Below are 14471 nucleotides of genomic sequence, written 5' to 3' on the forward strand. Positions count from 1 at the left end.
AAAGGAAAGGAAAGAGGAAAGGAAAGGAAAGAGGAAAGGAAAGAGGAAAGGAAAAAGGAAAGGAAAAGGAAAGGAAAGGAGAAAGGAAAGGAAAGGAGAAAGGAAAGGAAAGGAGAAAGGAAAGGAAAGAGGAAAGGAAAGAGGAAAGGAAAGGAAAGAGGAAAGGAAAGGAAAGGAAAGGAAAGGAAAGGAAAGGAAAGGAAAGGAAAGGAAAGGAAAGGAAAGGAAAGGAAAGGAAAGGAAAGGAAAGGAAAGGAAAGGAAAGGAAAGGAAAGGAAAGGAAAGGAAAGGAAAGGAAAGGAAAGGAAAGGAAAGGAAAGGAAAGGAAAGGAAAGGAAAGGAAAGGAAAGGAAAGGAAAGGAAAGGAAAGGAAAGGAAAGGCTGGCATCAGTTTTCCAAAGAAAAGCAACTCCTTTCTTTCGTGCCAGGCTTACATTAACCCTCTTGTAAAACATGTACATCCTGTGAAGGATATAGCACACAGTGCTAAATCCCCAGCGTTTCCAAGAATAATGGTGTGAGTTGAAAGAAGGAAAAAAAAATAGGCTGATGATCTACCTGGCAGTGGAGGGGAGGTGGAGTGGTTTTTAATGTGATTCCTGACAAAAAAATGTAATTAATTATACACTTGAAAGCAGTTTAAAACACTAAATAGCAAAAAAAAAAGGAGAACATTAGCTACTCTGCATATATATAGGAATAACGATTTCAATTTGAGATGCCGAGAAGAGGTGAAATTTTGTTCAGTATCAAAAATGTTTATTTTAAGGCTTCAGGCAAATTTCAGCACATTCCAGGGAGGTGGTTTCCTGAGCAACCACAGTGCCCCTAATGCTGCTGAGGGGAAGATTTGCCTGTGACATCTTCAGCGTGAGTCAGTGTGGGGGAGTGACGTGCTGCGACGTTCCAGCGCCGAGGAAGGAGAGAGAAGATCACGATAGCGAGTGTCTTTTGAGGGAAGTTTCTAATGCCAAGCACAAATAGTAAAAGTTTTAAGCTTGGTATAATATCTTCTTTTTTTTTTTTTTTTTTTTTTTTTTTTAATTGCGTTCATTGTATAGAGAAAAAAAAGTGTAGATACTTAAAAATTAATTAAATCTTCTTACATGAATTTAGAAAATGGCTCATGTTTTATAGTTGCTGCAACTAAGATGATGGCAAAAAAAGCTGTTTCAAAAGGGCTTTGAAAAAACCCCTTTCTTACCAGAATCACAGAACAAGCTGAGTTGAAAGGGACCAGCAAGGATCACTGAGTCAGATTATTTTTCTGTTGATATTTTTGTAGTTGCAGATTTTATTCAGATTTCAATCCAGCACTTCTTGACTTGAAAGTGCCCCTGGTGGTGGAGAAGGAGTTCTCCCTTGTCTCTTCTCTGTGTGGGTAGTGAGGCCCTGGCACAGGTTTCCCATCCCTGGAAATGTCTGTGGCCAACTGGGATGGGGCTTGGAGCCACCTGGTCTAGTGGAAGGTGGATTGTGGAACTGGATGAGCTACGAGTCTCCTCCAACCCAGACCATTCTGTGACTCTGTGACTTAGCAGAGACTTTGGAACAAGGCTCTTGGAAGGTTTCTGATCCATTTTCCCTCCTCGTGTCTGCTCCAATCCCTGTTCAGCAGAGGCATTTGTGTTTTCCCTCTTGTCAGCCTTCTGAAGGCAGGGAGGCTGGATGTGACGCCCTCACATCCATCTTTGCTCTTCAAGAATAGTAGGAATTGACCTTCAAACCTCTTTTGTTCAACTGTCAAACCTTTTTCTGCAGTGATTCTGGTGACTCAGGTGAATACGTAGGGGTTTCCCCCCACTTTATCACATCTCACTCCTGCTTGTGTGTGGTGAACGCTGTCCTGGCTTCTTGGTTCTTAGTTGTGGTCACAAAGGATCTTTCTTTGAGCTGGTTTTCATTTCTCACGGTAGCTAAAACATGTTTTGACTTCTGAGTGCTCAGAAAACCTATTGGAAACTATCAGAGATGGATGGTGCTTTCAGGTTAATGGCCTTTTGCTGCAGATTAATGTTTGCAGTCGCATTTTATGTCATTTATTTCCTTGTCAGTGTGTTCTAAAGGCTAAGTCTGCTATGACATTATCTTATAATTTGATTAAGTCTGTCTTCAGAAATTTTGGGGCACAAATCTTGCACGTCTGGTTTGCTCGTTGCACACGAGGCTGGCAGGTGTCTGTTTTCATCCCTGATTGAGTTAGGAATCACTGCAGTGCTCCCACCACAGACAGGGAGGGGAGTGATTTCCCATGGCAGTGGCACTTCCGTTCATCTCGTCACTCTTTTTTCTCTTCCTTTGGTTAAAGAATCGTTGAGCTTGACATCTGCTTGCTGCTGCTTCTCTCTGTCGTGTAAAATGTGTATTTTTCATTTTACACTCTCCACGTGTTTCTCCTAAGCACAACAAAACGCTTCTCATGTCTTAGCAAAAGCCCTTTAAGAGGGAATGCAGGAACCAGCACTGCTGTCTGATTTTTTCATTGTAAAAATACAGCTGCTGAGCCAAAAGATTCTAACAAAACCCCAAACAAATTTAGCCAGCAGGATTCTGGTCCAGCCTCTGTCATATTGAACAGTGATGAACTGGGCAGAAGGAGAGGGAATAATCAAACCAACTGTGATCTGACAAATGGGGTTTTTTTTACTGTTGAATCTTGTGGTTGTCCCAGCACTGTCAAACCTACTGACCTGAAGGGAATGGGAAATCATTATGATCAGCCCTAATTGCAGAAGAGCCATAATTTGGCACATGGGTTGCTATGGAAGCGATTGACTTTTCTCGCACTGTTCCTGCGAGGATGCTGCTGGTTCCTTCTGCCACATCAAGAGATGGAAGCAGTTTCAGAAAATAAACTCCTGGATTATCAAACAAGCCCCAGTCTGGTCTGTGAAATTGTGGATCAGAGGGAGGAATATTGAAGGCATTGCTGGAGTTTCCAGGTGTGAATCTGTTTGGGATTGGCCACAGACCAGTTGCCATCAGATGTCATCGAGTTTGCTTGAACTGAAAGTTGCAACTTGGAGAATAGTGGCTGCGTGCAGAATTTAGGGTTTACTGAATCTTCTTACCAAAGCCGAGCTGTTCAGGATAAAAAGTGAAAATAATATGGATCCCATAGATTATTCCCGTATGTTTTAACTGTTAAATTATTGGAGACAACATGATTTTCTTGAAGTTTCCTGGTGCAATCTGTTAATAACCAACCCTTAAAACCTAAGGTTTGGGTTCATCTGCCTGGAAGAGAAAAAAAAGGGAAAAAAAAATAGGGGAAAAGGCTGTAAATTATCCAAATTCTGTTTTTGTGATGAACTGCCCAGCTTTAAAGTGTTGTGACTGCTTTCAGAGATGTAACCCAGATCCTCCTGAGCTGTGAATCACTTCAGCAGCAGCAGCAGCAGCAGCAGCAGCCTGGCACTCTGGCTGCCCCATCCAGATGGATCCCAGGGAATCTGAGGAGTTGTTTTGCCTCAGGAAGCAGCAGTGCTTGCTTTCAACTGGCCTGTTGGGAAACAGTAACATTTTTGTGCTAATACTTTGGCTTTTTTGAATATTTATAGCTTTCTGCCAGTGAATAAATATGTACATAAGCAAACTAACCCTGATCGTTTTGAAACTGTCAGTGATGGGCCTGTGAGGATCAGTGTTGTAAAACCTTTTCTTCCACCTCTGAGCAGGTGGGGCAGATTTCTTATTGATGGAGTGACTCTGGCAGAGGAGTTTCCTCTTGTAGTGTATTATTTTTTTGACAAGAGCAGCCCACACTGATGCTCTTGAATCGCAGCAGGGTTTGGGTTGGAAGGCACCTTAAAGATCATGACACAACCTGACCATCCCAGTTGTTTGGGCTCCTGCTCGTAATGCCCTCGATGTCTTTACACAAAACTTCATTTTCTTTCTTAGTTCCATGTTGAGTTTTTAGGAGCTCTTTAGGTGGGGTTTATTTGAAGTTAGGCTTTGCCTTGTATTTATACCTGCCCTGAGTGGAAATAGAGATACGGTGAACAAGGCAGAAAGGAAGATGATGGTTGCTGGAGGTCTTGCTCATGGTTGTGCTGATGAGTTACCAGAGGGACTCATCAGTCCTCCCTTTTTCCTTCTGGGTCAGACATTTATTCCCAAATACTTCAGAGTCTAGAGGAAGTGATCAATAATGCTACTACTTTTTTTTTACTACAGTGTTTTGGGATGCTGTTATTTTGTTTCACCTCTTTATGGAGGCAACCCCCTCAGTTTTATTTATTTTTATTTATTTTACCATTTTACCATTATTGTTAGCTGTAACAATAGAAGAAGGGGTGGTTGCATTTGTAGAAGACTGCTGGTTCCCATGTCCCAGTGCCTACAGATGAAAGTCCTTGAATTTCAGTGATGCTATGGAGAGCTGCCCATAAGTGAAAATACGCACCATGACTTGTGCTCTCCTGCCAGTTGCTGTGACTTCCTCACCCTCCCCAGGACTGCAGAACAAGAACTTCTTTATTCTTATCCAGAACTGTGACTGTTATTCCCCTGGTGAAATTGGCTTCAGTCGTCAATATTCCCTCTGGCCCATCTGCTCTGTTCTCCAGGGCAGCACAGCTGCCCTTGGGCCCTGAAGAAAGGAGATCAATTTGTGCACAGCCTCCTGTACCGCACTGGATTTTCCGCTTCGTTAAGCAGAATTTTTGACACTTCACGTCACTAATTATTTGACTCCAAATCACTTGAAAATAATTACCTTGAGGTCCAAACCACGACCATTTTGGTCAGCTGCCAATTTGAAAGTGCAGCCTTGCTTGGAAGCACTTGGTTGTACCAGCCTGGCATCAAGTTCCTCCAATGTGGAACTTACTCCAAAATCCTTTTTATTTGGACTGAGACTGTAGCAGCCTTCCTCCCCAACTCCTTTGCTTGCTGTTTTTGGTTTTCTCAGAGTCAGATCCTCACTGGCTCTTCCATATGTTCCCATGAGGAGCAAACACATAGTATTTAAGGGAGTGTTTCTTTTTCTTTTTTGATACCAAAAATGCCTTCTGCATCAATAAGTGTGTAATACATTACCCTCAAACTTGTCTGGAATAAAAGGTCAATTTAAGACCTAAAAATAAATAAAAACAAATTTATTTACAAGCCAAGGCCTTTGATCAGTCAGTTTTGGATGTCCAGAGCTGGAGCACAGCTCCATATTCATTTTTTGAGCTGAAGAGCCAAAAAAACTGTAAAAGAAGAAATAATTTCATCTCTGCTTTCCATAAGTGGGGAGCTCACTGCTGCCATACTGGTGGCTTTCATTTGTTAAAGAGCTCAGGAACGTTTCTGGGGATCAAAGTGTAATCCTGCTTCCAGGAGACACTCTACATGTCCAGTGTCATATTTATGATAACTGGCCTTTTATATATTTATGTGTTCACTAATGAATGCCCTCCATTTCCCCTATTTTTTTTTTTTTTTTTTTTTTTGGTTTTGGTTTTTTTTTTTTTTTTTTTTTTTTTTTTTTTTTTTGTTTTTTGTTTTTGTTTTTGTTTTTGTTTTTGTTTTTGGTCCTTAATAGGGAGCACAGTTCCAGGAAAATTCATCCCCAGTGTGCATGGGAGTTTTAACTTGGGAACATGAAATGCATTGGACCAGGTCCTATGATAGTAGTGAAGTTACATTCATTAGCTGCTCTGGCTCAGAAGGGTATGTGAATTAAAAATAACTTTCTGACCATCCACTTGAAGGAATATTAAAGAACATCATCAGGAAAAGTGGTGGGGAGGGAGTAGTATTTATGTGCTGTTCTGAGGAGAGTTTTTTTTGTTTGAATTTCTTCTCAGAACTACCAATACTCGATTCACAGAATTGTTCAGGTTGAAATGGACCCTTAAGATAAAATATTAAGTCCAACCATTCCCCCAGCACCACCATCCTGTTCACCACTAACCATCTCCTCAGATGCCACATCCACACGTTATTTGAACACATCTGGGGATGAGGACTGCACCACTGCCTTGGGAAGTTCCTGGACAACTCTTTCCATGAAGAAAATTTCCCTAATATCCAATCCAAACTTTTCCTAGCCCAGCCTGAGGCCGTTCTCTCTCCTCCTGTCCCTGGGAGCAGAGCCCGACCCCAGCCCTGGCTGTCCCGTCCTGGCAGGGAGTTGTGAGAGCCACAGGGTCCCCCCTGAGCCTCCTTTTCTCCAGGCTGAGCCCCTTCCCAGCTCCCTCAGCCCCTCCTGGGGCTCCAGACCCTTCCCCAGCTCCCTCAGGGATTCTCCAGACCCTTCCCCAGCTCCCTCAGCCCCTCCTGGGGCTCCAGACCCTTCCCCAGCTCCCTCAGCCCCTCCTGGGGGGCTCCAGACCCTTCCCCAGCTCCATTCCCTTCCCTGGACATTCTCCAGCCCCTCATTGTCTTTCCCAAAACTGACCCCAATTTGGAGGTGCAGCAGTACAAAAATTGACATTTATAGAGCAGCCTTCATCCCTTAGTGGTTAATTTTTTTTTAAAAAAATCTCTTCTTGATGTAAACAAGACTAATGAAAAAAATCTTCCATTAATTCTGAGATTAGGGGGATATGCAGAAATGGTCAAGGACATTTTCCAAATACAGCTCAAGTGTATCCAGAATAATTTAAAGCAGATGTACATAATAATGGGACAGATTCAGGTCACACGGAGGGAGGGGAGTTGTTAGATAAAATTCTGCAGTTATGTAATTGAAGATCAGGGTCCTAAATGGTATCATTTATTTCTGGCCTTCCACAGATGCTCACTCTTTGCACATAACTATTCTCTTTTTTTTTTTTTTTTTTTTCATTGCTAATTCAAGAATTTTTGATTTCCTTAAAGTAAATCTGTGTCAGGCAAATTCAGGGACAGGTGCCACTAAGGGAACTGTTAACCAGTTCTTGTTAGACACTTAACTGAAATAGATTTCAGATGTTTTGAAAGTAAAAGTGCAGCCATTAAACCAAAAAAAATATTCTGTGGACTACAGATGCATTGTTAATGTCTCCCATGGGCACTACCCTCTATCATTTATCTAAAATTAGATGATGGTGGCTATCAAACCACTCACAGAATTACCAAATAAATCATAAAGAAATTTCATTTGCTTGGAAACGTTTTCAGCTGAAATACGTGGCAGCTTTCATATAGGAATTGAAAGGAGGTAACAGAAACTCGATTTGAAAATGACAATGTACAAAAACATTTTAGGTTTCGAGTGGTTTCTTGAAAAGAGCAAACCTAATAACTCTGCTGTATAATGATATATTTGGTTTTCAAGGAATACTCTGAACATTTATGAGCACTTATGAACTCCATCCTGCTGCATGTGATGCCTGCAGAGGTGTTAGAATTGACCCCTTCAGAAATCCAAAGGGTATTTGTAGATAAGATGTCTGAGAGAGCTGCCAGGCTCTGTAAAATTGCTCCTAAATGGCCTAAATCAGCTGAATTCCAGGGTGAATTGCAGAGATCTGCTGACGTATTTAAAGTGGGTTGAATTATTTTTTGAAGGGACAAGCAGAGGTATTAAATCGCTTGACAAGCTCAGGTTGTATTCTCTCTAATTTGCATTTTTTGCAGTTCAGTCAAAAGAAAAAGTCATTAACTTAAAAAGAGGCAGAAGTGGATGGAAAGTACGGGGGTGTTCACTGCTGGGTTCTACTAAAATTGTTTAAAATAAAGAGAAAAAGGTATCTTTGTGAGCCTTAGGTATCTTCACTCCTCCTGAGATGTCTAATTATTGAACATTAGATTTAATTATTATTGCTAATGACGTAAGTGTAATATTTGAAGTTTGCTCTTGCAGTATCAAACTGGTGAGGAGCTCTTTTAAAAATAATTTCCTAATAAATTAATATAAAAAACTTTTCCCCCCCATTTGGAGTTTGTTCTGGTTAATTGGAAGGCAAGTGCTCCAAAGTTGAAGTCAGCAATTCAGGTAATACTGAAGTCAAAGATTTACAAGCTCTTTGCAGCCAGTCCAAGGACTTCATCACAGATCCAGCCTGCAGAGCACAAACACATTGCAGTGCATTCCTTATTTCTAATAACATAAATAAAAATCCATGAACAGCTCCAAGACAGATTAGACTCCCAAGCTGCAGCCTGGTTGGAAGCAGAGGTAATTTGTCCAAGGAGCAGAGAGATTTTTCTTTTCCTTTTTTCTTTTTTTTTTTCTTTTTTTTTTTTTAGAAAAATGTAAGCAATCAGCCTTACTTTGCACTGCAAAAACAAAAGAAATCAAAAATAAAACATTGAGAGGCTTTTGTAGTGAGCCATACAGAAATTAAACGTATCTTCTAAAAAGTGAAAGATAATATTCAAAAGATTACATGAAACTCGCAGTCAAATTTTAGGTAGTCGGTAACAGCTGTGCTTCTTTCTTTTAATCCTTAATCTTCAGAAAAGCCAGGTAACTGCAGGATTGCATGTCAGAAGGAACTAAAAGCTCTCAGAGAAATGTGAAACAGGCTGTTCCTTTTAGAACAAAATACTCCCTGCATTCAGGTTATCTGGCATTTTTATTAACCAGAGCATTAAAATGCTGGGAACAATAACTCAGAGCCTGTGGATGTAAAGCTGCCGCAGGCACAGAGGGATTGGGAATGGGACAAACAGCAGGAAAACCAGGAGGGTGAGAGTTTCCTGTTCCCAGCACAGAGCCAGGGAAGGGAAGGGATCACAGCCTCAGCCATGGACTCCTGTGCTCAGCGCTCCCTTTGGAGAAGTCTCATCTTTGCAAGAATGGAATAGTTGAAAAATCCAACATAAATGTGACTTAATTCTCTGATGGCCTTTGAAACTCCCTTCCGACCCAAACCATTCTGGGTTTCCCCTTGGAGCCAGGCCAGTTACCATTGGGTGCCAGGCTGGATCATGCTGTGGTGCCTCTGGTGTCCTTTCCAGTGCCATTTTACTGCAGAGGGCTTTGACATTAAACTCTCTTGCTGACAGCCAACCAAGGCTTTTTGGGGATCCACCAGTGGAGGGACAGGATGGGCTCTGTTCTACTGGGCAACAAACCATAGCACTTCAGTATCCCAAGTTCCATCGTGCCAACAAAAGAATTTTACCTTTTTTTCATTTTCTCTGTAGAAGAATTGTTTCTCGTGTTTTCATTAGGAGCTGAATTCAGCCTTCCCTGCCATGGTTAAACTGATACATAAGTGGCTTTAACAGGAATTTAGAGGTGTGTTCAAGACGTGCCTACTCTAAAGCACTTGAAAGAGCTGGACAGGCAAACGTAGCTGACTTGGAGATGTGACAGTTTGCTGAGATACAGCATTTACCTGGCTGGGAAATGTTGGGAGATTGTTACTGAGTGATTCCATGAGACATAAATGACAGGAACAGCCAAGTAAAGCTGTCAGCTGCCGTGAAAACCCGAGTTACATGGTTTGGTGGCCAAGAGGAAGTTGACAGAAACCTGCCTTGGTGGGTGGCTACAGTCACCTTCCAGCACAGCAGCACACCAGCTCCCAAGAACCCTTTTCCTCCTGTTGTTTTGGGTGTTATTATTAAAAATGTAAGCTTTCTGCTGAACGTCAAGGGACATCAAGTTACACACCCCATAGAACTCTTTAAAACACTAGTGCATGTGCAGTGTGTCAGGGTTTTATTCTTCTTTAAAATTCCTGGCACTAAGCATTTGGTTGTTGCTTTTGGCATTATTGATTGAGTGTTGATGCAGAAGCACATCAGCTCACGTAAGTGCAGCAGCTTCAGACCATCAGCATGTTGGGATCTCTTTAATCCACTGTTTGGCTTTGGGTTTGCATGTACACAGCTGGGCAGTGTGTTACTGGTTATTGATACACCTCCATTATTGGAGTTGGCTGGGGAGGGGTGTGTTAAAACTGTTGTAGCTGGTTATAGCCGTGGTGTCAAAACAGTTAAAAATATCTCAGGCAAGTTCTGTTATCAATTCTGTACTCAGATTTCCTGGTGAGAAGGGAGTGTGCTGAAGTGAGTGTAAAATGTGCTTGCGGCACCAACTGGATGACACACGTGGGAAGGGAGAAAAAACCAGTTCTGCCCTTTCACTGAACTTAGGAAGAGAGTATTAGGTCTTACTGTCAGCCCTGAGAGGCAACTTGGAGCTTTTTTCTGTAATACCCATTCACAAGCACCTCAGAGCTGCTACGTCTGTTCTTTGACATTCAGTTCTATGATTCCACTTATTTTATAAGACTTAAGGAGGGGATAATCCAGTACAATGGAGCTTTGCTTAAGTCCAAAGTTATCTGTGCTTTGAAACCCAGGTTATAATAAAATAATTGATAGTTCTGTATGAAATATGGAGGTCTGACAGCTCCAGTGCTGTGGTTCAGCTGGTGTTACCTTGTACCATGAGCAGCATCTCGCAGGGAATGAGCACGGAGTGACAAGACGAGGCAGAAGAACTTTAAGCTGGAGGAGGTCAGAGTTAGATCAGATGTGAGGAAGAAATTATTCCCTAAATCCCAGCAGGTGAGCAGCGCAGAGGTAGATCCAGCTGTTCTTTTCTGCCCAGATGTGTAAGTCAGCATCATTTGAATATTTTTAGTATCACGGTTGTGAAGACAGAGTGGGGGAATGCAAAATAAGCTGTGAAGCTGATTCCCCTAAGTTTTAGCTTTCATATTTTCCAGATTCTGTACTGCATTAGTATATAACTCTGAACTTCATATAAACAAACCTTTTCCAGCCCCAGAGCCAAGGGCACCCCTTGCAGCTTCGGGCTCAAGAAGTGTAAACAACAGCAAATTGAGGAGAGCAGTCTGGGAGGATGGGACTTCATAACCTGAAGCTGTAATTGGACAATTAACCCCAATATGTAAATGGACCAAAATTTATAAAAGTGTAAAAACATGTGACCCACTGTCCATCTTGGGTGTGGCCTCGGCCGGGCTCTTGTATTGCCCTCAGTGTATCCTTTGAAGACTTTTTAATAAATACCTACTTTATTCTTTTAACTGTTCTAGGTAACCTCTCAGGGCATCAGTGCCATCCAGGGGAATGGCTTTTACAAAAAAAGCCTACCTTTAAAAAGATAGTCTGTCTTTTTAAAGAAAGAAGGAACCTTGGAAATAAAAGTGTCTCTAGTTTTCATTTTTACATAAATGTCTCCATTCTGGCTTGGGCTCCTAGAGCCAGAAAATGCCCACATATTGACTGTGGGTGGTCAGCAGTTCCACAAATTAGGCCATCCGTCTAAATTTGTCTCTCTTAAATCTATTGGATTCACGTCAGCATAGGTTCAAGCAGTGCAGTGGGAATTCAAGAACTCAGACAGCTTATGTGGACCTACTACAGCATCCATTTTCATAACAGTGAAGCCACTGTGGAAGGACAGCTCCAGATGCTCAATTCCCAGAGCTGCTGGTGCTCAGGAATGCAGTCATGGTTGCATGGGAGATGCTCCCGGGTTTTTAATTTGCAGTAGTGCAGATGAGACATCCAAAAATTGCTGTAAGCTTCTGTGAGCTGTAAGCTTCTGTGAGGTTAAATGGGAATTTCTGGAAGCAACTGGCTTAAATTACTTGATGTTTTGTACATATCCCAGATTCCGTGATTTGTGGGTTTCAGTTACAGTTATCAAAAAGCAATATTTTATTGAAAGTAGCATCTTTTTGCTGCTGCTGCAGGCTGAGTGCTGGAGGAGCCCAAACCAGGACAGAGCTGGGAAATGGAGATGGGCTTTTTTCCAGATTGTACATTATCAGATGAATAATTAACTGCAGAGTAATTGCAAATCCTAATTAGTCTCCTATAACTGCACTAAGCACAGTATTACTTCAGTGTAATGTGGTAAGAACTTGACCTTCAGGCTTTAACCCTGCTGCTGGTGTGAGCAGGAAGGAACTTGACTTTCAGAACCCAAATTACGTGTGTGATACTACAAGCCAAAAACCTCCACAGACTTTTGTTATAAAATTAAAAGGATACAGAAATGCCGGTATACACGCCTGGCCTTTTCCCAGTGTGCATTGCTAGCTGAAAGCCTGTCTGTGCTGCTTTTCCTGCGGGTTGGTGGAAAAAAAAAATAGAAAAAAAATATTAGGAATGTTGGTTTTGGCCTGTTTTGTTGAATTGATGAATTGGCAGGCAGGCTGCTTTGTGGCATGCCCATAGGGTGAGTGGTATCTGGAGAGACTTGATCTCCATATGACCATGAGTGTGTTGGGGACAGCAGGTGACAGGGGAAGTTCCACATGTATTTCTGTCCTGGTCTTTCCTGTTATCTGCTCAGTAGCACAGGTTGGTTGCCCTGCAGCTTATGGAGCACCTTCCAAATGGTTCTCATAGCCTTTTCTTCTCTGTGAGTAACATGGAGACAGTTTCTGTGCCTCCAAAAAAGTGAGAGAGGAGAGCAAACACACTCTCTTCTCCAATGCTTGTCCAGAACATCTTGGTACCTCTGCTGCTTCTGCTGCAGGGACAAGATGCCTAGGTATGCTTCCATGGGAGGTGCTGAGAAAACAACAGGCAGTGAGAGGAGAAGCAACAGTTAACATTGGAGAAAACTTGTATCTATGGTACATAACTTAAAATTAATGTCCAGCACGGAATGATAAAACAGACCTGAATAACGTTGAATAACCTGAAAACCCAGATACTGAGGGTACACAACAGGTAGTGGTGTTGTGTCGGTAAAGCCACTGAGCAGCAACCGAAGTAAACAATTCCTGTCTGAATCTGGTTTTCTTCTCTTTAGGTGATACTGAGCAAGAGCTGGGACCCCCTCCATCTGTAGATGAGGCAGCAAACACACTCATGACTCGCCTGGGCTTCCTCCTCGGAGAGAAAGTCACAGAGGTTCAGCCAGGGCCCCAGTACAGCATGGAGGTGCAGGACGAGAACCAGGTATGACCCCCTGCTCCCAATCCCAAAAATGGCACGGGTTGGGATTACTGTGGTGTTTGGGAGAAGGGTGGTTGTTGTCTTAATTCTGTGGCAACTAGGTGTCTCCTAATGATGAAATAATAGTTCTGAGGTAAAGGTTGTATCCTCCTCATCACATGGTGACTCATCCTTACAGAGCAGCAGGCTGTGGTTCAGGGATCAGCCATGTGAGACAGCTTCTGTTGTTTTTTCTGTTTCTGCAAGTGTAGGAGTGGGCAGTGTTTCTAATCAGATTATAGTGACCAAAATAATCTGTACTTGCGTGTGGCATCTTCTCTGTGGTTTTTCAGAAGTGCTTCAGTAGAGTTACATAAAGACTCACAGTCTCTGCAGAAGGGAGATGGCAATAGTAATAACATGATTTTACAGATAGTCACAGTTCTTGCTCGTGTTTGCCCAACAAGGTGATTTCATGCTTGAAAACAGATAAAGAAAGCAAATCATAAAATCTTTATTGTCATGGAGCTTGTTACACCCCGACTGGCTGGAAAGCTTTGGGGTGTGATAGAGATTTTGTAGAAACTGTCTGAGCCTGAGTTTTTCCCTCCTTCTCCTCAGGTATGGACAATTTGCAGTTCTGCTGAGAGGGAAAATAGGAGGCATTTCCTCTCCACCCCGTTTTGTATTTAAATTCACAGACTGATAGTCCAGTATGTAGCAGAAGAGCACAAAACTCAGCAGCCACTTGCACTTCTCTGTTCTTTTAATTGCTACTGGGTGACTCTGCAAGGCCAGATTGGCTTGACTGACTGACACAAGATGTTTTTGATCTCCTGCATGAGCTGGTTTGACTGAGAGCCAAGAAATGTAATTTTGTAAAGTTTTTGCCTTTAACACATGTGTTACACTTTTAACACTTCCCATTCAATATTTTAAAGCAAGTAGTGGATTTAAAATGGACTATACTATACATTGGGCTAGGAAATGTCCTTTTAACAGGCACCTGTTTCAACCAAATACTTCAAAGCCAAGCAGAACTTTCTACTATAAATGGTCCCTTTTGTTGTTACCTTTTGACAAAAATTAAAATGCCTTCTTTTCTCTAAAGCTAAAGATGTCTTTGGTGAATAAACAGAAAAAAAAAATCTAAAGAGAAATATCAGAGGCTTGTCCTCTAAACTAGATTGGTATCTTGGGCTGTGTGCTAATTTTTGCATGAAAAAGTTTTTTTCCAGGGCCTTTGAATACCATTCATGTTTGGGAGAAGATAAAGAGAGGCTGGTTCCTCAATTACCAAGTTAATTTTTTTCCTTTCTTTGTAATCATCTCCTGATGTCAGGGCTTGCCTTGAAGCCTGGAATAATCAAGATTGGAAATGACCTGGTGAGGCACCCCCAGGAGGCAGGGCTGGCTTCAGGGGGGTTCTCAGGGCTCACCCAGGCAGGGTTTGAAGATCTCCCCTGGTAAAGATCAGTGGGCTCTCCTGACAGCCTGTCTTGGGGCTCACCAGCTTGAACTGTGAAAAACATTTTTCTTCTACCTAGTAGAGGAAATTTCCTCGGTGGAACCTGTGACTGTAGCTCCTTGTCCTTTCTGAGAGGAGCATGGCTGTGTCTTCTCTCCAGGCCCTGCAGAGAGTGGAAGGATCAGCTATCCTTGGATCCAGTGTAGCT

The 14471-nt window shown here is 42.2% G+C and overlaps 1 protein-coding gene across 1 annotated transcript in view; it reads left to right on the forward strand.

Annotated features, from left to right (window-relative positions):
* TANC2 (tetratricopeptide repeat, ankyrin repeat and coiled-coil containing 2) overlaps positions 1–14471 on the forward strand; it is a 124549-nt gene that overhangs the window by 37560 nt on the left and 72518 nt on the right. Inside the window, exon 5 of the mRNA XM_083877449.1 lies at positions 12671–12819. Within this exon, the coding sequence (XP_083733575.1) occupies positions 12671–12819 (149 nt within the window). The remainder of the gene's footprint in view (positions 1–12670; positions 12820–14471) is intronic.

The sequence above is a fragment of the Zosterops lateralis genome, assembly GCF_965231275.1.
Source record: "Zosterops lateralis genome assembly, chromosome: 24".
Lineage (NCBI taxonomy): Eukaryota > Metazoa > Chordata > Aves > Passeriformes > Zosteropidae > Zosterops > Zosterops lateralis.